The sequence below is a fragment of the Anastrepha ludens genome, chromosome 3 (assembly GCF_028408465.1).
Source record: "Anastrepha ludens isolate Willacy chromosome 3, idAnaLude1.1, whole genome shotgun sequence".
In the NCBI taxonomy this organism is placed as follows: Eukaryota; Metazoa; Arthropoda; class Insecta; order Diptera; family Tephritidae; genus Anastrepha; species Anastrepha ludens.
In genome coordinates this window covers 61,333,368-61,358,841 of record NC_071499.1, presented here as the reverse complement: position 1 = coordinate 61,358,841, position 25,474 = coordinate 61,333,368, and the positions used below count along the sequence as shown (strand labels likewise).

Below are 25,474 nucleotides of genomic sequence, written 5' to 3'. Positions count from 1 at the left end.
AAGCATTCCTCGAAACGCACTGTACACTGCAATTTGCATGAAAGTAATGGCGGAAATCAATAGAATGAGGTATCTAATTACTATGTAGGGTCTCCAAAGCGCTCTGGCCAAACCTGAACTTTAAACAAACAAAATGTCGGCTTGGATTCAACAGATTAACAACCCGCGTCCTCACAGGTTTTGTAATGGGTCACTGCACTGTCGGCAACCTAGAATGGCTGTACCTCACAATGACTTCTGCAGGAGTTGGAGGAGACGAAGATTGAATTGAGTCGGAACAACACCTCCTCGGTGAATGCCCTGCACTTCGAAGTAGCCGTGCCAAATATCTTAAAGATTATTTCTTTGAAGGCCTAGGAAATTTGTAAAATGCCTCACTGGCGAAACTACAATATTACCTTTTTAAAAAGGTCTAAGTGGTTTAAGCAACTTAGTGGGATCATGGAAATGTAATGCAGATATCACAAGACAAGCAACCTGGTTAATCTATCCTAACCTACTTCCTTGCAGATTAAACTTGCAGAGTTGAATAAGAACTTCATAGTTCTAATGAGATGCAGTTGCTTCAATAGCTACAACTACTCCTCATGGAGGTGGAACAGTTCCTCAGAAGGCAACTTGGCCTCCAACCCTTGAGGTGCTCAGCAACCTGCACGATATAATAATTTTTTAACAATATCTGTTTTTCCTTTTTATGAAAACTTAATATTTCCTCGTTATTGCTTAAGGGGGGAAACCGGTTTAGATCGATCAAAAAATTGGTTTTTTTTTATTGCATAAATCGTTAGCATAACTACTCAAGAATATGTGGTAAAAGTTTTAAAGCGAAATTCACATTATTCCCGATTCTATGAATACTTAAGTGACTGCCAGTTGGTTCCACATCGTAGCGCGTTAGTTAGAACGACGTTTTTCTCGAAACTAATATACTTTTTTTCAACTGGTAGGAATTCTAGCTTAAAAAGTTATCGACCAATCGTTCTAAAATTTTTTTAAAGATTTTTTCTTTATTCAATTCTAATCTATATGAGCCTAATTCTGGGATTATATTATTATTTAAAATATGGGTTTTTAAGCAAAATAGATGAAAAAATACGGTATAAAAAACTACTATGACTTCAACCGCCTCAAAAGTAAGGAATTTTTAATATTGTTTTACCACAACTAAGTTCATATTCTTAGGAAATAGGTTGTTAATAAGAAAAAATTGCTGTTGATTTCAGAGAAAAATTGCAACTTCAGGAATTTCCACTAGCAAGACACTCGGATGGCGATCGTCCATGGACAGCACGCTCTAGAGCCACTATCTCCCGCGGAAATAGTTTCCAAGAATTTAAAAGCGTACCTAAAAATAAAAATAAGACATCCTCTAAACTTAAACAATTTCTCATTATTCCTTCTTTGTTCAAAAAATTCTCGAAAAACACTAACATTTTGGCCTCCTAAACCGGTTTCCCCTCTTAAGGGGTTTTAGGTTTGTTTCTTTGTCTTGGTTCACCTTTCGTGTTGTTTCGGTAGCCAATTTCGAGAAATTTTTGTCAACAACTTGTGAAAAGGACGATTATTTCGTAATTCGCAAGCTAATTCAGACTGAATTGCTGACAAATGGCTTCATTCGTTCCCCAACTTTTGTATGATAAACTACATAATTCGAAGGGTAATACGAATGGGACAGCGAGTTGCGTGCCGTGTGAACAGATCTGTAAGCTTGTTTTCTGTGAAAAACAAGGATGGGTATTAATTTCTTATATCAAATGCTTACGATGAAGATACGGAGAAGTGGATTACGTGCTATCTCAGATACTGAGTGGGCATGGCTGCTTCCAGTATTATCTGCATAGGTTTGGTCTCTCCGCTTCACCAAATTATCCTGCCTGCTCAGAAGAGTTTGAAGACGCGCGACACTTACCTTTCTACTGTCCAAGGTTCGCTAGAGCACTTTGAGAAGTTAGCCACAATCTTTGGAAGACAGTCAAGTGAGAAAAATTTAACTAACAGTTTGTGCAATTCAAAACATTGCGGGGATGCTTCATGCAAGTTTACCAAACAAGTTTCGCTTACGCGACGCAAGCAGGATGAAGAAAGGCGAAGAATAGAGCTTTTTCTAGCTGTAGAGCCAGATAATATCGATGCCCTGGACTGCGTCTGATCACAACCGAGCTCCCCAACAAGTGCTGAATTCAACAAGAAACAGTGTATCAAAGGAGGTCAACTCAGGCGTGCCGACGACAATTACAGATGCTTGAGTTAACGACTTACAACTATATCATCACATGCACATAACATTATCATACACTTTCGAAGCTCCATCTGCTTCATGGTGCAAGTAATGGAGACTAACAGCGACGTATAACCTCAATACGTCATAGGTAGCGATACTGGGCGCGAGTTTCTTTTGCAGTCGGCTCCACTCTTGATGTCGTGCAGATTTAGTGCCGCCCATGGAGGAAGTCAGTCGACGAGGAGAGTCTTGTTTTAGTGGGGGAAAAAGTGCTGTGGCAGTAATGAAGAGGAGTGCACTTCAATCATATCAGTATTACAGGGTTTGATTGAAAACTAATGAGCCTTATTTTTTTAAGCAGTTTTATTAAACCTTTTGATTTATACAACTAATATTCTTCAAAATAGGACCCTTGAGCGTCAATATACCACTGGTAGCGGTCTTTTCACTACAGGAAACATTTTTTAAACTCATCCGCCGGAATCGCGTTCTATTCGGCTGTCACAGTTTTTTGGATCGCCTCGAAACGCCTCCCCTTCAGCTTTCTTTTCAGGCGCGGGAACAAGAAGAAGTCCGGAGGGGACAGGTCTGGGCTGGAGGGAGGGTGGGGAAGCACCGGAACCCCCATCTTGGCCAATGCAGAGGTGCAGAGGAAGGCGGTGTGCGCCGGCGCATTGTCGTAATGAAGGGCCCAATTGTTGACGAGGTCGAGCCGAGTAGAAGGGGAAGGTCCAACGATCATTTTCCCCCACCAGCCGATTCGATTGATCGCTTGGCAGACGCTCCGCGCGGGAAGACTCATTACTTTTCAAGCAAACCCTGTACTTCTAAGATATTCTGCTCTCAGAAGGTTTAGATTAAGACATCTTGGTACGCATTTTTTCCCTATACCAGGTTTGAGTATTCGCTGGGTTTATTTTCCAAATTTTGTAGAATTCTGCAAATCTTTACAAGCCACTGTTTGTCTGTATTCTGGTCGCTCTCCCTCTTCTTCATTTCCTTTCTTTAGTTTTTTTAAATACTTAACTGCCTAGGTCCACTTCCTACTTTGGGACATCCATTTAACCAAATCTAGTAGTTGAATAAATAAGAGATATATAAAAAAGCTTTGCTTTGTAACAAGCTGTTTAAATATTGATTATTAACTGCTTCAAAGAAAACATTTCAGAAAAAAAAAAATATCCAAAACTGAATTTTTATCACGAACTGTGTTTAGAATCTTATTTTTTTTTTGTTTATTTAATTTTTCATAATTTTTTTAAAAAACAAAATCCATCACTTTGAGCAAAAAAAAGTAATATAATAGCTGTAATTTTTTAGTTATCCCTCTTGCAATGTCCGAAACTGTATTACCAAAAGAAGAAATTTCTGTATATCTGCCATTCATAGCTCACAATCGAACGCTTCACAAGAGATTGAAGAAATGTATGTTTTCGCGTAATTGGCAATGATTTAATGCTTATTCGTGCCACTCCGCTGCTTTGGGAATTTTAGTATTGTGTCGACATGTGTTCCTGCATGAAGTTAGCGGCGAACTTGCGGTGTTCGCATTCAATATTTGGTAATTTTATTTTCTATTTTTTTATTATTTGAGTATCATATACTATGCAGATTTCTAACACTTCAGCCCGCGATACCTTTTTTGTTTTTATTTTATTTTTATTTGTATTTTTATTTATTTATTTTTTGTTGTTGTTGTTCTTCTTGCTTTGTCCTGGGGGAAGTGTAAATTATGTTATTGAGCGCTACAACAGCCAACCCTCCATATTTTAGCATTTCGTAGGTTAGCGGCATGGCATATAGAACAATATAAATTTGAGATTTCAAAAAGGCTCCAATGCGTTCATTAATTTTGCCCTATTACACAGTGACTGGCTGTAGAGAGAAACGTTAAAGCAAAAAAAAAAAAAACAAAAATGTTGATTGCTACTCTCCTCCCACTTACATCCACTTTCATTGGTTTTTCCTACGCAACGCCAGCAACAACGTAGCCACTAAAATACTCTCGCCTTGTTTGGGTACATTTGAAAGTTAATGACTTAGAAACCAATTCTTCTGAGGCTGTTTAGTGGCATATTTTCGCTGTCTACGAGTACTTTATTTTATTCTCACTTTCCTCTCGCACGTTCTGTTTTGGCTCAGTCGCCTTATTTTAATAGCTAATTAGATTGTATTTTTGGCGCTTTTCTTCCTTGTTTATGACTTTAACGGTGTACAGAGATTTGGATTCAGCTCGCTTGCTGCCATGAAAGGGGTAAAGTGAAATTTCTTGGTATTTCGTTTATTTATCTTTGGCTATAAAACTTAAAGTTTTGAGCTAGAAGAGTTATATTGTTGGAAGAGAGATTTCACGATAAAAACTTAAAGAAACTCACACAGAATAGGATGCAATTTGAATGAAAAATTAGTACCTTGGAAGGGCAAAATTCAATTTATAGCAGCTCATTAAGCACCCTCATATGCGCAATGAGCACAAAATCTACTCTTTTAGAAGCCATATTCTCCTAGGTTTTTCAACCGAATGAATGACTTCATTGGTGTCAGCAAAAGGGTGTCAATACTTTTAAGTGTTACTGTAACAGAGACTATTTGAAAATTGTATTTGATTGGAAATTAAATTCTCATTCTCTGCTTACTGCGTCGTATATCGCAGTTCCTCCTGACACTAAGCAGAGGGGACTGTAGGAGGCTGGTTAGACTGATGACGAGCCATTTTCTATGGGCAAAGTATGTACAAGGGAAAAGTGGGCATCTCACACAGTGCACTCTGCCCAGCATGTGGAGAGGAGGTTGAGACGTTGTTCGTCGTGCGTCTGCCCCGCCTTCGCTCGAATCTCGCTTGAGGTCTTTAGTACTGATATGTTAAAAAGCGACCACCTTGGCTCCTACTCCAAGATCTACTCAGATTTCTTCGGAGGTCGAATAGATTTAAAGAATATTAAAATGGGAATCCAAGGGCAGTAAAATGAATTTAATTGTGCCTGAGTGCTGCAAAAAAACACAACGTATGTACGTACAGTCAACATCAAATAAAGTGTACACCACATATTGCCAAGTTTTGACTGTTTATTTATTTATTTTTTAATTTTAATTAGTTTCACCAATTAATTAGAGCTACCAACCAAGGCAATGTTTCGCTTACAATATTTTCCGAAACCCTAGAAATTGACAGAGATTATTGCATTGCCAAAACTGGGTAAAGATCCAATTGCCGTGCAATCATATAGATTAATAAGCTTACTATAGACAATATCTAAAATTGCTGAAGTATTACTGCATACTCGCTTTAGTCAATTTCTAGACCAAAAACGTATAATCCCGGAACATCAATTTGGATTTAGAAAAAGACATTTGACTATTCAACAGATTCATATACAAATACAGAGCTTAAAAACAATCGATACTGTGCCGCAGTATTTTTGGACGTAGCTAAAGCGTTTGACAAAGTGTGGCACAAAGGCTTCCTTCACAAAATAAAAAGAAAATTACCTTTTGACTATTATTCATCATAAAAAGCTACCTAACCGACCAAAGCTTGTATATTAAATAAGACAATCAATGTTCAGATATTCATTAAATAACAGCTGGAGCTCCGCAAGGAAGTGTTCTTGGACCACTACTATATGTTTTATTCACCTCAGACAAACCACCTCCTGACGAAACTAATTCTTCAATTGCTACGTTCGCAGATGATACAATACTAAAGGGTGATTTTTTAAGAGCTATAGGAAAGTTTTCAAAAAACACACGTAAAATTCAGAAAAATGCATGAAATTTTTATTTAAATCGATAGTATAGTCCATATAATTTAATGTTTGAAGATTATTTCATGCAAATGTTGACCGCGACTGCGCTTCAAATGGTCCATCCGCTTACTCAAATTTTGGCATACTCTTTCCAATGTTTCGGCCGGCATCTCACATATAAATGCTTTAATGTTGTCTTCCAATGCGTTAATTGAAGCAGACTTGCCTGAATAGACATGAACTTTAACATGGCCCCACAAAACATAATCTAAAGGCGTTATATCGCACGATCTGGGTAGCCAAATTACAGGTCCCGAACGTGAAATAAAATGTTCACCGAACTCGCCTCTCAGCAAGTCGATTGTTACGCGTGCTGTGTGGCATGTGACACCGTCTTGCTGAACACACACACCACATGTCATGCAAGTCAAGCTCCTGCATTTTGGGCAAAAAAAAAGTTGGATATCATTTCACGGTAGCGCTCACCATTCACAGTTACGTTACGATTTGCAGCATCTTTGAAGAAGTACGGTCCAATGATACCTCCAGCCCATAAACCGCACCGAACTGTGACCTTTTTTGGATACATAGGTAGTTCTTGCAGTTCTTCTGGCTGATCTTCTCTCCAATATTCTGCTTATTTACGTACCGATTGATCCACAAATGAGCTTCGTCGCTGAACACAATTTTTCGACTTCAAACTTTGTTAACAGAACACGCATTTTTGTAATAAAATTGTATGTAATATTAACAAAAGCAAACCTGCGCTCATGGCTTTCTATAGCCCTTCAACCACTTCAAGGATAATCGAGTACTGTAAATCCAGGTTGAACTATGTTGGCAGACATAATATTCTGATGTCAACATGAGTCCCGGTACGCGTAGGTATCGCGGGTAACGAGATCCCTAACTCTTTAGCTAAGATGGGCTATAAGCAATTTCCTTTGCTCGCATCCCGTTCTGTCACTCCCTTCTACAACCATCAAACCAACGGGTAGCAAACGGGTTACTTCAACCCTCAAACAAAACTGATGTTACCTTTCATTTCCGACCGATTGTTGCAGTTCCTCCTGTCACTAAGCAGAGGGGACTGTAGGAGGCTACTTGGACTGATGGCGGCCCACTTTCTATGAGCGAAGCAGATGGAAAAGGTGGGCATCTCAGACAGTGCACTCTGCCCAGCGTGTGGAGAGGAGGATGAAATGGTGGACCACTTTCTGTGCGTCTGCCCGCCTCCGGTCGAATTAGGCTTGAGGTCTTTGGCACTGATGTGTTAAGAAGCGACCATCTTGGCTCCTTGGCACCACAAGATCTACTCAGATTTCTTTGGAGGTCGAGTAGATTTAAAGAAAATTAAAAAGGGAACCCGAGTGCAGTAAAATGGATTTAATTGTGTCTGAGTGCCGCACTTGCTAGTTGTCTCGACAAAAAACAAAAAAAAACTACAACCAAGGTAGTGTAACCTAAGCTCATAAATAGTTATTATTTAAACTGAAGTCGTTAGCATCTCATTTATAAATAAATATAATAATATGTAACAACTTAAAATCAGTAATTCGGAATTTAATTTTCTATAAACTCACGCAAGGAATATCAGCAGCGGCAATCTTATTTAAATTAGACAAGAGATTAAATATTCACCTTAAGTTTATTATTTAAGAAATTTCAATTTGGCAAATGTGCGCACACGTGCCTGCCACAAATGTACAAATGCAATCAAAACACATGCCGCAAATACGAATAATACCGATGGAAGAAGAGGTAGCAGAGGTTGCACAGAGTTGTGCCAAGATTGTTTGGCACGTTCATTTCGCAAGAAACCAATACAAATGCACGAAAGCGTAATTTTGGGCGAATATTTGCTGACACGTATTTAACAGTCGAGCAGTCGGCGAAAACAACGTACAGGTAAGCGGCTGTCAGATTGAAAGCCAGACAGGCATTCGTAGACAAATTGCACGGAACTGACAAGCTCAGGAAATTAAGGGGTAAGGGGTTAAAGGAAGTGCAGGATTTGGAGAGCTAAGCAAAGATGAGTGCGCATCGGAAGCAGCAAATGGGTGGGTGATTTAGTTCACATGTGAGCCGAGCTGTTAGATTGTGCGAGTACTTTGTTGCCAATTCGCATGTGTAAGTAATGTTGCCAGATCAACCGTTTTCTGGCAAGCTTGCATTTTTTTCATTACCTCATAGCACAAATTTCTTTCAAAATTTCAGATTTGAAGGAATAAATTAACAAATGTAATAAGCAATGAAGAATAACAGACAGTTGATGATAAACTAAACTTTGACACCCATACTGAGATATTTTGGGAGAAATAATTTTAGAACAAAAAGGAGAAATGGAGGTTCAGCATTTTCTGTTTTCGAACAAATGGTTTCAGCTGCCCTTTGTAATCACACGCCACAGCAAATGTGCGAAGAATATTTTGTCAAATCGATTTCAATAAAGTCAAGCAAGAAATAATTTCGAAATTTCAGCATTCTATTGACCTGCAAGAACAAAAGATGCGGCCACCGTGGAGGAATGGGTTGGTCCGTGACCAGCATTCGAATGCACAGGTTCAAAACACCAATTCATTGTTTCATAATTGAAACGTTTTTTCTAATGGCGATCGCTCCACGGCAAATAATAGAAGCCTCCGAGTGGACGAGTATTTCTGAGGGGTAGTAAAATTGCAGGTTCCTCCATTCGTAGAATAAAATCAAGATGTAAGCCAAAAAATAAGAGGAGGAGGTTAGGTTAGGTTGGTATGGTTGTCCAGGGAGTGAGCACACTTGGACGAAGAAAGATTCGTCCTTTGTGATACCATTATGAAGGAGGTGAGGTGAAAAGGAAAGATCGATGGGATGCAGGGAGAGGGCGAGGAGAGGTGGTGATGGGATGGTTAGGAGCGTGCGGATTACGAACGATGATTATGTTCGCGTCAACCGCTTTGTACTGCTGATGAAATTCATCAGATTTTTAATGTTAGCGCCAGCTATATCAGCAGGCGTGGCAAAGAAGTAGGAGTCAAGATGCCCAGATCTTACCCCCGCCAGAGCAGGGCAGCTAAGGAGAAGGTGCTGAGATGATTCCACCTCATCCTCCATACATCCAGCCCAAAAAGGACTCGAGGTGATTCCAAGTCTCACAGCATGCATTCCTCGCGCATTGTGTCGTGTGAGAGAACCCACTAGATTAGAGAGCTGATATTTTGGCCAGAAGGATTTCGCGACCTTACACGTTTGTGTACTTTCCCAGCGCTCGCTGAGTTGGCGCGATGCCCATCTTTCCAGGAGCAGACCGCAGATAGTCAGGGGGATCCCAATTCTCTCCCTCCGCGGGGAAATCACCTCACATGTCCCTTGTCTGGCCAACTCATCCGCCTCACAGTTTCCCGCAATGTCGCTATGATCAGGAACCCAGATGAGGCCTATGTCAAAGAATTCGGACGCAGTCGAAAGTGAGGTCAAGCATTCCTTGACCAATCCCGAATGCACTGTCACTGACTCGTGGGCCCTTATTGCCGCTTGGCTGTCGGAGTAAATATTTACTTTCTTGACTGTTAGTACGCATTTGCGCAGCCAATCAGCTGCCTCCTTGATTGCGGCTACCTCTGCCTGGACCACACTGCAGGGATCCGGTAACCTGAATTTGAATCTGATGGGGAGCTCCTCACAAAAGACTCCTCCGCCAACCTTTCCTTCAAACTTCGATCCATCCGTGAGCAAGTTCACCTGGGCCTGCCCCCAAGTGTAGCCCTCCGTCCACTCTTCACTTGACTGGAGTGGAGAATGTTCCGGTTGGACTAATATACTAGTATACCCTGGATACACTGATCTGTTGACAGAGGGATGAACTCGAAGTGTCTAAGGATGCTTGAGTGCCCATAAGTGAGGTTGAGCTTATAGCTCCAGCTCCTCAGTCTGATTGCGGGACGTGTAGCGGCAGTTCTGCCTGCGATGTCTACGGGTACCACTATTAACATTGCGTTGAGAGCCAGAGTAGGAGTCGTTCGAAGCGCCCCACTGATTCCAATGAGTACCGACCTCTGAACTCTCTCCAACTTCTTCACCAATGTCGTCTTCTCTAGTGAGTTCCACCAGACTATGACTCCATATAACAAGATAGGCTTTACAATAGTATTATACAGACAGAAAACAACTCTAGGAGAAAGGCCCTATCTTTTGTCAATTGCGCCCTTGCACCGATACAAGGCGATTGTTGTCTTCCTCACTCTTTCCTCAATATTGGGCTTCCATGTAAGCTTGCTGTCAAGGATAATACCTAGTTACTTCACCTTGTCAGAAAGCATCAGAGGAGCGCCCCCTTGTGAGGGATGTTGAGCTCTGGGTATTTTATGTTTCCTCGTAAATAGGACGAGCTCCGTCTTAAGAGCATTAACCGACAGGCCGCAATCCGTTGCCCATCTAACAATTGCGTTCAGATATCTTTGCATCAAGTTGTACAGAGTATCCACAAATTTTCCTCTAATAAGAGAAGGAGCTCGGACAAACACTCAAAAAAGATATAAGCGTTAACTATGTTTTGCAAAAAAAATGCTTATAATGCACTAAATTTGAGGTATCGAATGCAATTTATAAAAATATTAACGGAATAATTTGAAAAAATAATTAAACCAAATTTCAATAAAGTAAAATGTAATTTAAATATTCAAGTTAAAAAAAAAAATTTTATTGTATATTAGTTAAATATAAATTAAAATGTTTTCATTGTTGTTGTTATTTATTTCATATTAAATTCAAATTTTTATAATAAAATGGCATAATAATAAATAATAGAAGTCGTTAGTCGGGGGTATATTAAATAAAAAGATTACTTTGGCACACAGCTATTTTTTTATTTTTTTTTTATTTTAGTGTTTTTCATCATTATATATTAAAAAACTAATCCAACAAGTAACAAGTAGATTACGAAGAATTCATTAAGAATAAGCTCCCTGTATTGGTATCCGTGTTTGAAACGAAGATACCATTTTTTTTTTTAATTTTCTATTTTTCAACATAGTTCCCTATCCACAAACGTGCAAAGTCGCTAAGTCTTTCTGGCCGCGGGTAGATCGGGGGCACTGAGGGGAACTTCTAATACTAACCAAGCCACAGCTATCAAATTTGGTTGTATCCTCACCGGACACTGTCCGTTAGGTGTCCATGCGGTGAGGCTTGGCTTGCATCTGCAGAAGCTGTCTAGAGGACGAGGGGGAATCATCTCAGCACCTTTTTCTCAGCTGCCCTGCTCTCTTCGGGCCAAGGTTTAGACATCTGGAATCTCACTTTTTCGCTACACCAGCGAATATTGGGGGCTTATATATCACGCATCTGGTGAAATTAGCCAGCAGATTGAAGCGGTTAACACAAACGTAAATCGCCACTCGTTGGTCGTCATCCTCAAATCCTCTACTCTAAGTCCTGCATTCTGTCTGGCTCCTCCCTCTCCCTCTCCTTTTGTATGTTATCGCAACGGACAAACTTTAATTTTTTGTCCAAGTGGGCGCCTCTCAAGGGCAGCCATTTCACCTAACCTAACCTCACCCTTTAGAAAGATACACTTTTCCCAACTCTCGGGTCATTTTTTCAACCCCTTCAAAATAGGATTTTGTCGAACTCTCCACACTACGCCCCTGTCTCGGCGAGAACTACCTCGTTTGAACAAAATTTTTTCCCGCGAGCCATTTCTTCATGTTAGCGAACATGAAAAAGTCACAGGTAGCCAGATCGCATGAATACGGGGGTGCGGCCGCAGTTCATAACGCAAGTCCAGCAGTTTGGCCGCGATAACTCGGGATGAATGTGCTGGTGCGTATGAAACAGTACAGTGGTGTGTGGTGCAAGAGTACCTTGTTTTTCTCCAAATGCGGTCGTGTCTCCTTCAATAACCCACGGTAGTATTGTCCAGTGATGGCTCTTCCATGAGGAAGACGCCGTTCGCATCCCAAAAAATCGTCGCTATGACCTTTCCGGCCGATGGCGCTGTTCTTCTTTTTTGATAGTTACTTAGTTTCTGGTGTATACTGATGAGGTATCATCAACGGTGACTACTCGATGCAAAAATTAGTTCTCGCTTAATTTTCTCGAAACCATTCTTGGAAGTTAACAGCCGCATCCGCTTGTTGTGGCTTTTGAGCAATGGCGGCACACAGCGGGCCAACAATTTTTTTGATCGCCATTCCGTAAAATATGTAAAATATAGATTGCCGTTCCTGTCGGCATACCTAAGGCCCCTGTTACTACGCATACTTTCTTTCGTCGATTAGCGAGAATTCTGTCGGCGACTTTTTAAATGAAAATCAGGCAACACTGTTTGTGTGGCAAGACAAAAGTGAGAAAAACTGTCAGCATGAGCAAGTAAGATATACAAGCACACACACACTTTCACCGATTTATCCTGGCACAATTATACATTTGCCAATGTTTACATATCATCAACATATCATCGACGTGTTGGTTTGGCTGAAATGTGCTGCATAACTAAGTTTTGCTACCTGCTATCCACCTACCTACCGTAACAATCAACGACTTGCAGACAATGGATAATATAAACACGGCATACACGGTTGGTTGCTTGGTTGGTTGGTTAACTCTACATATAGTAGCTCTATCTGCTTGGCAGATTTACCCCTGCAGCTACCCTGACCGCTGCTGATTTCCTTGTATGATATTTGTTATGGTTACTAGTTGTACATACCTGTGTTAATTTTCCATTAACAATGCTCAACGACTCCAACGATGCACGTACATGCCGCAAACTGTTATCCTTTAGCGTCTCTAGGTGTGAGTGTGAAAATTGCAAATGCCTTATATTGACACCTGGTTGAAAGACGTCCTGCGAGAGAGACGTGACCGAACGATCGAAGTCATAAATGGATAATGAATGTATTGGTGATGAGATGCGTTCCAATGTGCTGCGCAACGACATGGCTGTCGTGCCGGGACACTCGAGGAATAAGCCTGCAAACAAGCAAAGAAACCAGTTGAACGTTGGCATGCAAGAGGAGGAAAATGTATGGATTAGTGTAAACCAAATGCACGCACATGTATATGTATATGTATGTGTGTATGTAGATGTGCAAAAAGTCGCCGAAAAGCACGTCCACGTACGTACACATGCGAGAGCACGCCCATACAGACAGTCAGAAAATTTTTACACGGAAATGCGAGATTCACTTACGAAAATAAGTAAAGTATTTACCAATGTGCTGTGGGAAATTACACTTCAGTTTTGTTTCCACTCTATTGTGAGTGCATAAAACTTTCACAGAAAAATGTGTGCAGTTAGCCAGTGTGTGTTAAGATGTGACTTCAAATGGCACGTATGTGCAGAGTGTGAAAAAATAATATAAAATATTTAAGACCGTCGTAGCCGAATGGCTTGGTGCGTGGCCAACATTCGGAGGTACACAGGTTCGGAAGCACGAATGGCGCGAATAACAAAATGATGGAAAAAAGTTGTTTCTAAGAGAAGTAAAAAAACGTTGATCCTAGGCAGGCATTGGTAACCCTCCGAGTGCATTTCTGCCATGAAAAAGCAGCATCTGCCATTCAGAGGCGGCATACAACTTTAGATCCCTCCAATTGTGCAAAAATACCAAGGCATACGCCACAAATAGGAGGTGGGACTCAGCTAAATACAACAAAGGGTGTAAGCGTCAATTATATATAATTATGGATCAAAAGAAGGACAATAAACTTAATAATTACGGCTCAATTTCGTACATTTGCCAAGATATTTTTTTCTGAAGCAAACAAAGTTACATAAGTTATAAAGTTCAAAGTGCCTTTCTTCCATTTCCCACGACATCTTTGTCTGAAGGCTTTCGAACTCTTTTCAAAGCACCTCAGTGGACCGACTTTATTAGCATTTTTGGCAAATTCGCAGCTGAAGCTCTTTGAGGCTATTTACGGAATGAACATCGACTAATGTTTTCAAATGCCGCAGAAGATTTGTGGAGCTTTGCAGGTTGGAAACGGCGAGTAGCGTAGGGATGGAACACTAAGCTGTATAAGCTTTACGATGCCATAGACATAGTGCAGCGAGTAAAAATCCAGCAGCTTCGATAGCTGGGTCATGACGTCCGAATGTATACAAATGATCCGGCTCTGGAGGTATTCGATGCGATACCAGCTGGTGGTAGCAAAGAAAGAGGAAGGCCTCTTCTGCATTCATTCAAAGATCAGGTGGGAATGGACTTGGTTTCACTTGGAGTGTCCAACTTTCGCCGGTTAGCACGAGAAATAAACGACTGGCGCGATTTGTTGAACTCGGCCAAAGTCGCGTGAGCGGTTACTGCGCCAATGAGGAATCAGGTTTTCAAATATCAATCATTGTGTTCTACAGAAAGTTTAGGTGACACCGCTTACTTGATTTGGTAAACCAGCAGGGCCTAAAAACCTGTCGACTACAATATCCATCCAAACATGGGTATTGTGAAATTTAATATTGCCATTTCGTGTGAATTCAGTCTCATCATTTAGGCAAGAAGAACATGGTTTTCAGCATCATTTCCTGATCGAACGTTAAAAGACTTCAACTATTCAAATAAACCTCTCTGTAATACCTTTATTCATAACATGGAGTTGAACATTGAATCAAGTCCCATAACTTTCTGGAATTACATAAAATCTTAAAGGAGTAGCACCAGTATTCCCACCGGCATATATTCAGGTAATAGTCAAGCACGAAGCCGCAGTCAAGCGCCAAATTTATTTGCTGAGTCTCTTAAATCTAATTTTGTTGATGAAAAATTTGATCTTCCGTTCGATTTTTCTTCTGACATAGATTATGACTTGAGCTTTGTAGCTCTTTGCCTTTCTTTTGAAGGTTTTAGTAATATTTTACTTCAACTGAAACCTTCCTATCAAACTGATGCTAATGGTCTTTCAACAGTTTTGATAAAAATTGTCCGGCCTTGGTCTATCCCCTGAATATTACATTCAACAAAACTTTATCGTCAGGGAATTTCATTGACGCATGGATGCTTCGTTTCATTACGCCCTTCTTTAAGAGTGGAATAAAATGAGTTCGAAATTCTGGGCCTATATCAAATCTATCGACTATTTCCAAAATTTTTGAGCACGCCGTCAATGCAAAACTGAACTTGGTGGTTAAATCTTTAATTTGCATGGGGACTTGTTGCCAGCCGATATAAAATATCTAATCTGACAGTCTTTAGTGAATACTGTATTGATTCCTTCTCGGCTGCTTTGCCGGTTGTCTTTATTTACACCTACTTTCCGAAAGTCTTCGCCAAAGTTTCTCTAGAATCTTAATTAAAAAATTAGCTTGTTTTGGCTTTCATTCTGCTTTTCTGCAATGGATGATTTCTTATTTGTGTAATAAAAGTTGTATTGTAACAATTGATGATACATCATCTACTCCTTATGCTGCCCCCTCTGATGTTCTACAAGGATGTATCTTAAAACCGCTTTTGTTTGTGTAATTTATTAATGATGCCAAAAGCGGTTTGTCATTTATTAAATTTTCCCTTCATGCTGATGACCTTAAGATCTTCTCAGTGACCTCGTCAGATGGAATGCCACTAAGTTCTTTGATCCCTACTCTACTCTATACATCATTTGTTAAGTCTCATTTAGAAAACGTTTTTTTTTTATTTGGTGACCAGGTAATTAGCAAGCTATCAATAAAATAGAGCGTGTGCAAAAAAATGTTCTCAAATATGCCCCTCGGTCGCTGAATTTTATTGATCCCATGCCTTGATCGTGGTCGACCACGATCTCTACTCCCAAACAGATTCCAGTCAAGTGCCATCCTCGTGATGCTATCTGGTGGTTTTCTCAGTGTATGACCAATCCATCGTCACTTTCTGCGTTTGATTTGCCTAAGAATGGGTTCCTCGTTCGTTAGTCTCCACAGTGCGTCGTTACTGATGATGTGGAGGCATTTCTTGATAAAGGATTGCAGCCTCTGTGTGATGGTGTTAGAGACCAGCCAACCTCGTTCCACAGTTGCTATTGACATAATTGAGTTTATTCCCTTTCTTCCCAAAATCTCCTCTCCCCTCCCTCCGTGCAATTCTCGCCTCCTTTTGATTAAACTTAAGTCCCTTGAAAGCAGAACGACTATTATTTTCTTGTTTTCTGTGCATGGCTTGGCAAGTGGTGTAATCGATTGCCTCACATTACTGCGAGCTATTCAATTTCTTACTCCTGCGAGAACCCTTCGTTTAAAAAAAAATGCCTTAATAGTGCGTTCATTTCTCAACGAGATTTCGAATTATATTTTGCTAGATTTTTCTTTGCCCAAATGTGTTTTCTAAATTATTAAATTAAATTTTATTTTAGTGATTTCTGTACGTAGTTCTAAGTTATTGTTTTAGTCAAGTTCTTTGTATGATGGTTTATTAACTTTTGACTTTTTTGAAATAAATAAGTCTGAACAATAGTTCCCTGTTTCTTTTCACTGTTGTGTTGGTATTATATCATAACTATTAAGGAAAGGATTGCTTTAGATATCAGTACCTTTTCAAAAACTTTCGAGAGGTAAGACAGTAGCTGTTTAGCTTATGCGATGACGGCAGCATTACATCTTTTTTTCGTGGTTTGACTATCATGGTGATCGCCGAACTTTTCCATACTTTGGCAGCTAGGTGAGTGGTTAAAGTACCACTCTGGCAATCCCCAAGTAGCAGTAAAGCGCCGCTTTGATACCATTCTGGAACTTTCAGTAGGCAGATATCTAGAGCCAGCCAGAGCTAGTCGAGAAGATCGATGGAATTTATGGATGCCGTTCTGGGCCCCTTACAAAGTAATACAGAAAGTATTTCCGGGAAGAGGGCCTCCCCGGAAAAAGAAGAGGGTATGTTTTAATGGCCACACTACTCGAAGCAGTAGACGACGGTCGCTGTAAGTGTGAAGCCAATTTGAAACCTACCTCACCCACTAAAAAATAAAAACAAAAAAATGGTAGGTTGGTAGATGAAATGGCACTCCCTAAATAGCACTTAAGCGCCGTTTTGTTACCATTGTGAGACGTCCAACGGACAAAAATATAAGGCCAGCCAGAGCTGTTGATGTAATGAAGAAGATTGATAGTACATATTTAGATTGGCACACTGCCCAGGCTGTCGAAGAAAGTGACGTTAATCGTGTAGGTGCCTGCCAAACTCGGACATTTACGGAGAAAGTGCCGAGCTGTCTCCTTCTCTGAAAGGTGCCCACAACTGCTGCAAAAGGTATTAAATGGTTAACTTGTCTGGTCTTTTCTGCATGTGGGTCAATCGTCCAATGACCGGTAAATACATGTACAAGTTTGGAAATTGAATGGCGTGAAGTCACCAGGACTTTGTGAGTCCTCCGTCTATTGTACTGGGGCCCAAGGGTTTTTGAAATAGCACATGAAGAAAAGGAGCTCCATCTTTTCTGAGTTTTATTGACGAATAATTTGTAGAGTTCCGCTTTAACAATAGTCAAGGAGATGCGGATGACCTAGTAGGATACCTCTGAGACCAATGCAGTGGACCCGTTCCTGACAAGCTCATCAGCAATTTCTTTTCCCTCTATATTCCTATGTTTTGGAATCCAGATCAGAGAAATTTTGGCTGCACGCCCAAGATATTTAATCTCCTTCTTACAGGAGTGGATCAGTTTGGATCTGCACCATGGTGTCGTCAGTGATCGCAGCTTGATTATCGAAACAAATTTTAATATCTACCACGATCCTGCGCTGCCTAAGCATTTTGCATACCTGCAAGATCGACTTCCGCCTGCTCGACGATAAAGAAATTGGCTGATTTAGAGAAATCTTGGAATCGTCAATGAAGACAGAGATGCCAACCTCGGTGCAGATTTTTGCCTCGTCGAAATCTTGTATTTGAGCAGCAATGAGAATACCATAAAAGTCGATGGGAAGTCATTCAGGGCAGCACTGGAACAAGTTTTAGATGCTCCGGTGATACTATCATAATACCTACCGTCCTTTACACCCTCTCCAGTTTAGTGATATTATTACCCCTCCTAAGAGCTTCCCTCCAAACCAGGTATCAATGCGTCAAAATTGGCAAAACCATTACGTTGTACATCCAAAGCACGACCTGTGGCTTGAGTCCCCATTTTTTACCAAACATAGATTTGCTGGAGTACTAAGCTATATTGGCCTCCTTTACCAGTTTTTCAATGTGTAGCTTCCAATAGAGTTTGGAGTCAAGTATCACTCCAAGATACCTAACTTCCGATGAAAGCGGTTTAATTTGGAAAGTCTAAAGTGTGGAGGTTTATATTTTCTAGTAAATAGCACCAGCTCCTTTTTCTGAAGCCGCAACTGGCAGCCCAGCGACTGAGTACTTTTTGTACATCATTGAAAAAATATTTTTGATTAGAGAAATAGTTATTTGGGTTTATCAATTAACCTCTTTGCAGTAATGCGGTTACATTAAAGTTAATTTCTTTTGTTTCTAAAATTTTTTCGGACCCTGTTTTTCGATATGACTTATCACAGATATGATAGAGGAGTGAACATTTTTTAAAGCCTCATTGGGTTTGAAAATCGTCTCGAGGTGTATTGCAAAGCAATATCTTTTCCCCGGAACTTCGAGCCCAAACACCGCCACCTCTTTTTAATGAGATTTCATTGTCTACGTGCGGCTTAAGGTTCCTATTCGCTTTCCGTAGAGAGTAGCTTTGTGTCCCATGAGGAAATCATTTATTTACGAACGTTTTGGAGTGTTTCTCCTCTTCGTTTTTCAGAGCTTAAAAGCAAGCAATTTAATATAAAAAAGAGGGGGAAAAATATAAGCAATAAATTTACTTACCATCTTCGAATTTGTAGCAGGGGCACGCCGAATTCTCATCGAAACTGGGACATTCAATGCTATTATGACTATTGTTTTCGCCATCATTCGAATTCAGTAGACCAGCAGCACCACCATTGCCGTTCGCACTTAGGCTACTGGCACCGCCTTTGCTGAAGCCACCAAAACTACTTCCGACGCTGCCACTGTCGCCTGCACCACCGCTACCGACACTGCCATTACTGAGCGAGCGGATGACGCGGTAACGTCGCGCACTAATAAAGTTTTGGCTTCCATTGTAGTTGTCGTTGTTGTTGTTGGTGGCTTTGCTCTTCCTATTGCGTTGACGTTTGTTATACAAAGTGTTGTTGGTCCCACTGAGCGCACTATTGAGAATCTCGTTGTTGCTGTAGTGATTCTGTGCTGTTGATGTCGATGTTGTTGTCGTTGTTGCTACTTCGTGCAGCAATTCATTTACTAAGTGCGCATAACTCACCGATTCTACACTTCTCGTGCCCCAACTGCTGCGCTTAGTTTCCGTTGCATTCGCCAACGTTGTTGTTGTAGCTGTGAATGACTGTGTTGTTTCTGACGATGACAGCAATGCGGATGTGAGTGTTCGTAATGCCGTCGGCAATGTTGTTGACACTGTCAACGCACCCGACGCGTTCTCTGCCGCCCCCACAGTCGTCTCTAGTGCGGCATTTGATGGCGTTGTTGAATTTATGCTAGCCGTGGTTGAAGGAATGATGACGTTTTCGATCGCGATGTTGGTGGTGTGGGTGAAATTGCTGCCATTGCTGGTTGCGATGTTGTCATCACATCGCATTGCTAGCGGCTTCATCGTTAAGTCGGTTGAGGGTGTTGACTTTGACGTTGTTGGTGTTGCTAATGCATCTGTTAATGTTGTTGTTGTTTCTGTGATGATGTTTGCAGTTGCAGTTGTTGCTGCTGCTGCTGATGTTGCTGAGGTCTGAGGTTTTGTATTCGTTGCAGAGGGCAGTGACAGGCAAATGACGAGCACAAGGCAAAAGCGCATCCATCGCCGTTGCTGTTGTTGTTGTTGCTTTAGCATAGCACGAAAGCGAGCGGACCAGGATGCAGCGTCTTTTGATGTACAGTGTTGTAGTTGTTGCCATAGATAGTGCTGGCACTGATGTTGTGGAGGCATGTAGATGGCACGTGGTTGGTTGAACTGTTGTTGTTGTTGCTGTAGTTGATGTAGTTGGAGATGTCGTTGCCATGACATTTGTGTTTGCCTTTGATTTCGACTTGAAGTTCGTTGCGCAAAAGGGTTGCTTTTATTTTTGTTATGGTCCTCATGACGTTGCTGTCGGCAAATGCTGCCGCTGCTGTCAAGGCTTTGCTTTGATTGTAAATTCATCGTTGTAGACATTGCTGCTGTTGCTGTTGCTGTTAGTGTCGTAGCTGTACCGATTTTCGTCGAAAGGATCGGCGGCCACAACGTTGTCCATTTCGATGTCCATGGCGTTGACTGCTTTGCTGCCAATTCCACTGAGTCAGTAGTTGTTGTTGTTCTTATTTCAGCATATTTACTTGGTATTGTTGCTGTTGTTGCACTCATTGCTGCAATGGTCGCTCTCGACGCTTTGATTGTTGATTCAATTGTTAGTGTTGTTGTTTTATCTGTGATTGCTTCAGGCACCGTTTAACAGCGAAAATCCCACGTTGATTTACAATAACCGTTACACAGTTTGCTACTCACAATTCCAGCCGCTGTTTGTTATTCACAATGACTATACTGGCGCTTGCCGCCGCTTACAGCTATCCTGCCAGTAAAGCAATGTCGTCGGTCACCTGCTTTGTCCCGCTGCCGGTTATCACTTTGTGACTGTTCCTTAGTATATCTTCTGAAACAATTGCCTTGAGTGATTTGGTATTTGCACTTAATACTGGCTGTCATGTCCTTTGGTTTCTGTCATTTGGTTTAACGTTGCTGAATGTACAGGTTGCCAAGGTTGCTGCGATGCATTGCTGAGCATTTAAATTTGCACTGAGGTGTGGATCTGAAAGGAAAACAGTTCACATGAATTAATTTACATCGAAAGAGAATTTTTTTTTTGTATTTTTTATATTTTAATGCGCATAAATACAATAATATATTAAATATATTAAATATAAATATTAAGCACGGGATTATTTCTAGCTTTTATATGATAAAGGCTTAAAATTTTATTTTGGTAATTCTAATTAATATTACAAAGCAATTTTGGCTTCCAACTTCCTCTATTCTTTCATCGCTAACTCGTCTAAAATCTTATTTTTTTCCTCTACAAATTCAAACTTTGAAATCCTGCAGCGTTTTCAGTCCAAGACCGTACGCACCTTTGTCAACGCTCCGTGGTACGTGACAATTGTCCCAACTCATAGGGACTTAAGGGGTTGCACACGTCCAGAATTGTCAAAAAATCGATTTTTTTACAGACTACTATTCTTTTTATTTTTAGGCGTATTTCTGTGGAATTCGATTGAAAAATGCCCCATAGATACCAAGTTATGTTAGACAATGTAACTGCGCGACGAGAGTTTATGCGCACAGTGTCCTTCGTTTGAGGCAGCTGGCCACTTACTACTTACTACTCGTTCTTCTCGAAACCACATTTTCCGGCACGGTCTCCATGATAACTCATAAAGTTTTTACTATTTTTTGATGCGGTTTTTTTTTTAATATTCGAACGTGTTTTCTCTATAGTCTTTTCGGATTTTTGATATTTTTATTAAACAATTTTATAAACGTAATTAAAGTGTGACACTTATGACGTAAAACGCATACTTTTCCTTAAAATTCCATTAATTGCAAAATTTTGTGAAATTCCAAAATCCGGTTCGACAGACTATAACTCCAACTGTATTTTACAAGAATTTTTTTACTTTTTACAGATCCATCAGCATTTCAAGGTGAAATTATGCAGCCTAAACTTTTTTTTCATTGTACTTTGGGCCACGTGATTTTTTATATATCATACTAATTTTTTTAATAAAAAATTAAACAAACTTTTTTTATAAAGCTTAAGTACCAATAAACAATGCATAAAATTTATTTTTTATATTTATTTCTATTGTTATCCCTTCTAAAATCAGTTTTTCTTTTAGCGGATTTTGGCTCTGCTGGACGTATGTACCCCCTTAAAGATCCCTTCAAAAAAACAGAAAATACAAAATTTAACCAGCAAATACCGGAAATACCAAATGAACTGGCCTCTACCCTTATGTCGCCATCAGGTGTCCTTTCAAGGTTGACGATCCAGCTAATCTAAGAGTTCCCTTTAAAATATTTTATTTATTTACTAGAAAGGATGTTTCGCAGGAAAAATACCTCTAATACTAAAATCAAAGTCACTCTTAAATGTAATCAAATACATATTTGTAAAATGTCTTCTATGAATTATTGACAAAATACAAAAGAAAGTTTAGCAATAAAAGAAAAACAAGAAAAAAATATTTTCCTAGAAAAGTCAAGATTGCGTTACGGGTACTATAGTACAGAGACTTATTCGCAAGTTTTTACCATTTGCTGGTTTCCAATTTAATTTGAATATATTTTTTTATTAGAATATAGTTCCTTCGTCTACAAAAACCATGTAAATCGAAAATTTCACACTTTTAATCACGGCTGCCGTAGCCGAATGGGGGGGTGTGTATGAAACATAAAAATGATAGGAAACGTTTTTTTCTAATAGCGGTCGTCCGTCGGCAGGCAATGGCAAACCTCCGTGTGTATTTCTGCCATGAAAAACTCCCCATAAAAAATATCTGCCATTCGGAGTCGACTGAGTCGGCCTAAAACTGTAGGAGGCCTAAAACTGTAGGATGAGGAGCTCGGCCAAACACCCAAAAAACGCCAATTTTTAAACAATTGCATTTTGGTGTAATATTTTTTAAATTTCAAATGGCTCAATTTTCGAGACGGCAGTTTCGGGCTTCAAGTCGTGTTGGCACTTTTGCGTTTAGTGTTTTTTTTTTTTTTCTTTATATAGAATTAAAAAAATTTGCTATTGTATGTTTTGGATATCTCATATCTTTTTTTAATGAATACTTATTATATTTCGCGGTTTATTCAAAGATTTAAAAATTTGCTTGCTCTATTCCAAGTTTTATAAATCGGCAGTTTTTAAATTCTGTGATGAATCTCTGGGCCTATTTTATTTCTATTGTATTGAGTTTTATTTCCTCTGCTGGTAAAAGGCACGATACCAGCACATCATTGACGGTTTCATCTTCCGAGCTACCTCAACGCTTCGAACCCGCTGTCAACGTCGCCGATTCGATCACATTTATGAGATATCAGTGACTTCACTTTGGGCAACTTTTTGCCTCTACGTCATCTGGTATTTTAATTTCTGTGCTGAAGTCGGCTTTATTGCTTCCTGCTTATGAAGCTGAGTCTTCTGCAACTTCTGCGGGTGTTTTTACTCCCGACTTTACCTCAGCTAAAGCTTCTCTATTACCGCGTCCTTTGGCTAGGTGGACAGGAATCATGCTGAGTCTACAGGATATCCCACAGTTGCTCTCCCTGATTGCTTGATCAACTGGTCCTAGATGTCTATTCGCAATTGTATTCTCTTTTCCATTCCAACATTTATTTCCAAGTTTTCAGATCGGTGCTGCTAGATACTATTTGGCACCTGCGCCATTCAAGCAATTCATTTTTCTGGTTCCCCCAAATCTGGGAGCTTGCACAGAAGCCTATCCATTACTTAGTCTTGTCCTTGGAATAGCTTCCTCAGAGGAAAAAACATATTTTGAGCCCAGTTGCGTTGCAATTTCCTTCCATGTGCCTGCCACTATACGGGTCGTAGTGTCAATCAGTTCCGGTCCAGATTTACCAGGAACTTTGTTACTATTCTTTCCATATTTTTTTGGCCCAGGGGTTTGAAAGAAAAAAGATCCACTGTGCCATAACCCCTAGTAGCCTAGTTCTTAATAGTTACTCACTGAGGTGGATAGTTATGAACGAGGTGGAACGCTGAAATACAGTCTGTTGCCTCCGTCTGCAAACAAGCCCGATGGGCACATGCTTTCCTGTACATCTCCTGCTTCATCTAACTTCATCGTCACATTTAACTTCATCAACATGGGTGGCCATATTCTGGATTTAAACATTTAGAGTTATACTCTAAAATAATATTGAGTTTTATAATTGAGAAAGCACATTTTTTAGCAACAAAATTTTTAAATAAAAAACTGAAGATATTTCCCAACGCTTATGAATAACAAATAGTCATTTTAGCAGGGGGTTGCCACCTGTTTGCATTAAAAAATAGATATAAACTATACCAAAAGCAAAGGAAACAAATATTTTTAAGAAAAATCTCTTCCAGTGGGGTAACACCACTGTAGAAATTTCAAAAAATTGATTTTTTTTTTATAAGCTTAAAAAATTCTTTGAACCTTTTAAAATACAGAACAAAAAGTTTTATACGTTACCGAAGTTTATATATTTTAAGCTTTTAACCAAGCGTTAGTGACTGCTACCTAACGACTTCTCCAAATTTCCATACTTCAAATGCGTTTTTCTCAAAACACGTTTTCTGAAATTGGCACGCAGCATAACTCAAACAATTTTTAATATTTTTAATCAGGTTTTTCACTAAGTCTGTATAATAACCTTCTTAAGAGAAGAGCGTAGGGGTTTTTCGATAGATTAATTTAAACGACTGTTATAATTATTTAAATGCCGTTTTTTTAGTCAAAATAGAGTTTTTTCCTTCAAATGCTTGCTAATTCCACAAAAATAAATATTTTTTAAAACCCCTACGTGTTCTCTAGCTATTTTTATCTAGATTAAGAAAAAAAATGTTCTTTGTTCCAGATTAAAATTTGCACCCTCTGTGCTGCGTGCCGCGGAGCTCCTTCAAGAGAAACCACATTACAAAAATGTCTCCAATGCCGCCATTTTGTAAAATTTTTCGATCAAACTTTGTAGTTTTGTATTTTAGTATATAAGTAATAACTTCTCAAATCAGAGTGATTCCTTTCCCTTTCCTTCTGTACAAAAAAATTCTTTAAAAATGGTGTTTATTTTACGCGTGTACAGTGGGTGTTACCCCTTAATAGCGTTTCCACTTAATTTTTGCCCTAAGTATATCCCATAATAATAGTTACACCCCAACCCATTCGGTCACGGCTGCCGGCAAGTATGTTACGAAAAGAGCTGATGCATTTATTTGCTAGAGCTGGTTTGATGGAGAAACCCATTGTACCACAATAAGCTGCAGAGCTGTAATCAGCCAACTATGACTATTAGCGACTCAACTGAACTTCTGTTGACTGCTGTGTGCCTAATCCCGGGATTTATTCTCTTGAACGAGTAACGCCAGAAAGTTACTCCAATGTGAAATATGCCAAGAAAATTATTGGACTGCGTTTCACTACTCACATGACGATCCAGTCTTTGATCGTGTAAGGTACATGTGCCTCCGCAATGCGATCCTCATAAAGATCAACCAATTGTGCTTTATTCGTTAAACAAAAGGAAAATTCCACCTGGTTGAGCTCCACAATCTTTGAGAGCCTTAAAAGGAAAGGTTGCAATTTTGACTACTTACTTACTGGGCAGTGAACCATAGTAGTGAACAAAGATCAACTGTCTGTGGTTGGTCGAATCCAATCACCAAAATATTAAAATTGCTTCTGAATATAAAATAAATCGGTCAACATAACTAGGAGGGTGTGAGTATTACAGCCATACTGTTGGTTGCCTTGGATTCGATGCGTACTCTCAACATGAACTCATCAAA

At 39.8% G+C, this 25,474-nt stretch overlaps 1 protein-coding gene across 1 annotated transcript in view; it reads right to left on the bottom strand.

Annotated features, from left to right (window-relative positions):
• Positions 1 to 20,096, bottom strand: part of LOC128858065 (chaoptin) — an 84,784-nt gene extending 64,688 nt beyond the window's left edge. The window contains exons 1-2 of the mRNA XM_054093999.1: positions 18,735 to 20,096; positions 12,656 to 12,918 (exon numbers count right to left, since the gene is read on the bottom strand). Of these exons, the coding sequence (XP_053949974.1) occupies positions 12,656 to 12,918; positions 18,735 to 19,962 (1,491 nt within the window). The 5' untranslated portion in view covers positions 19,963 to 20,096. The remainder of the gene's footprint in view (positions 1 to 12,655; positions 12,919 to 18,734) is intronic.
• Positions 20,097 to 25,474: the final 5,378 nt, after the last annotated feature.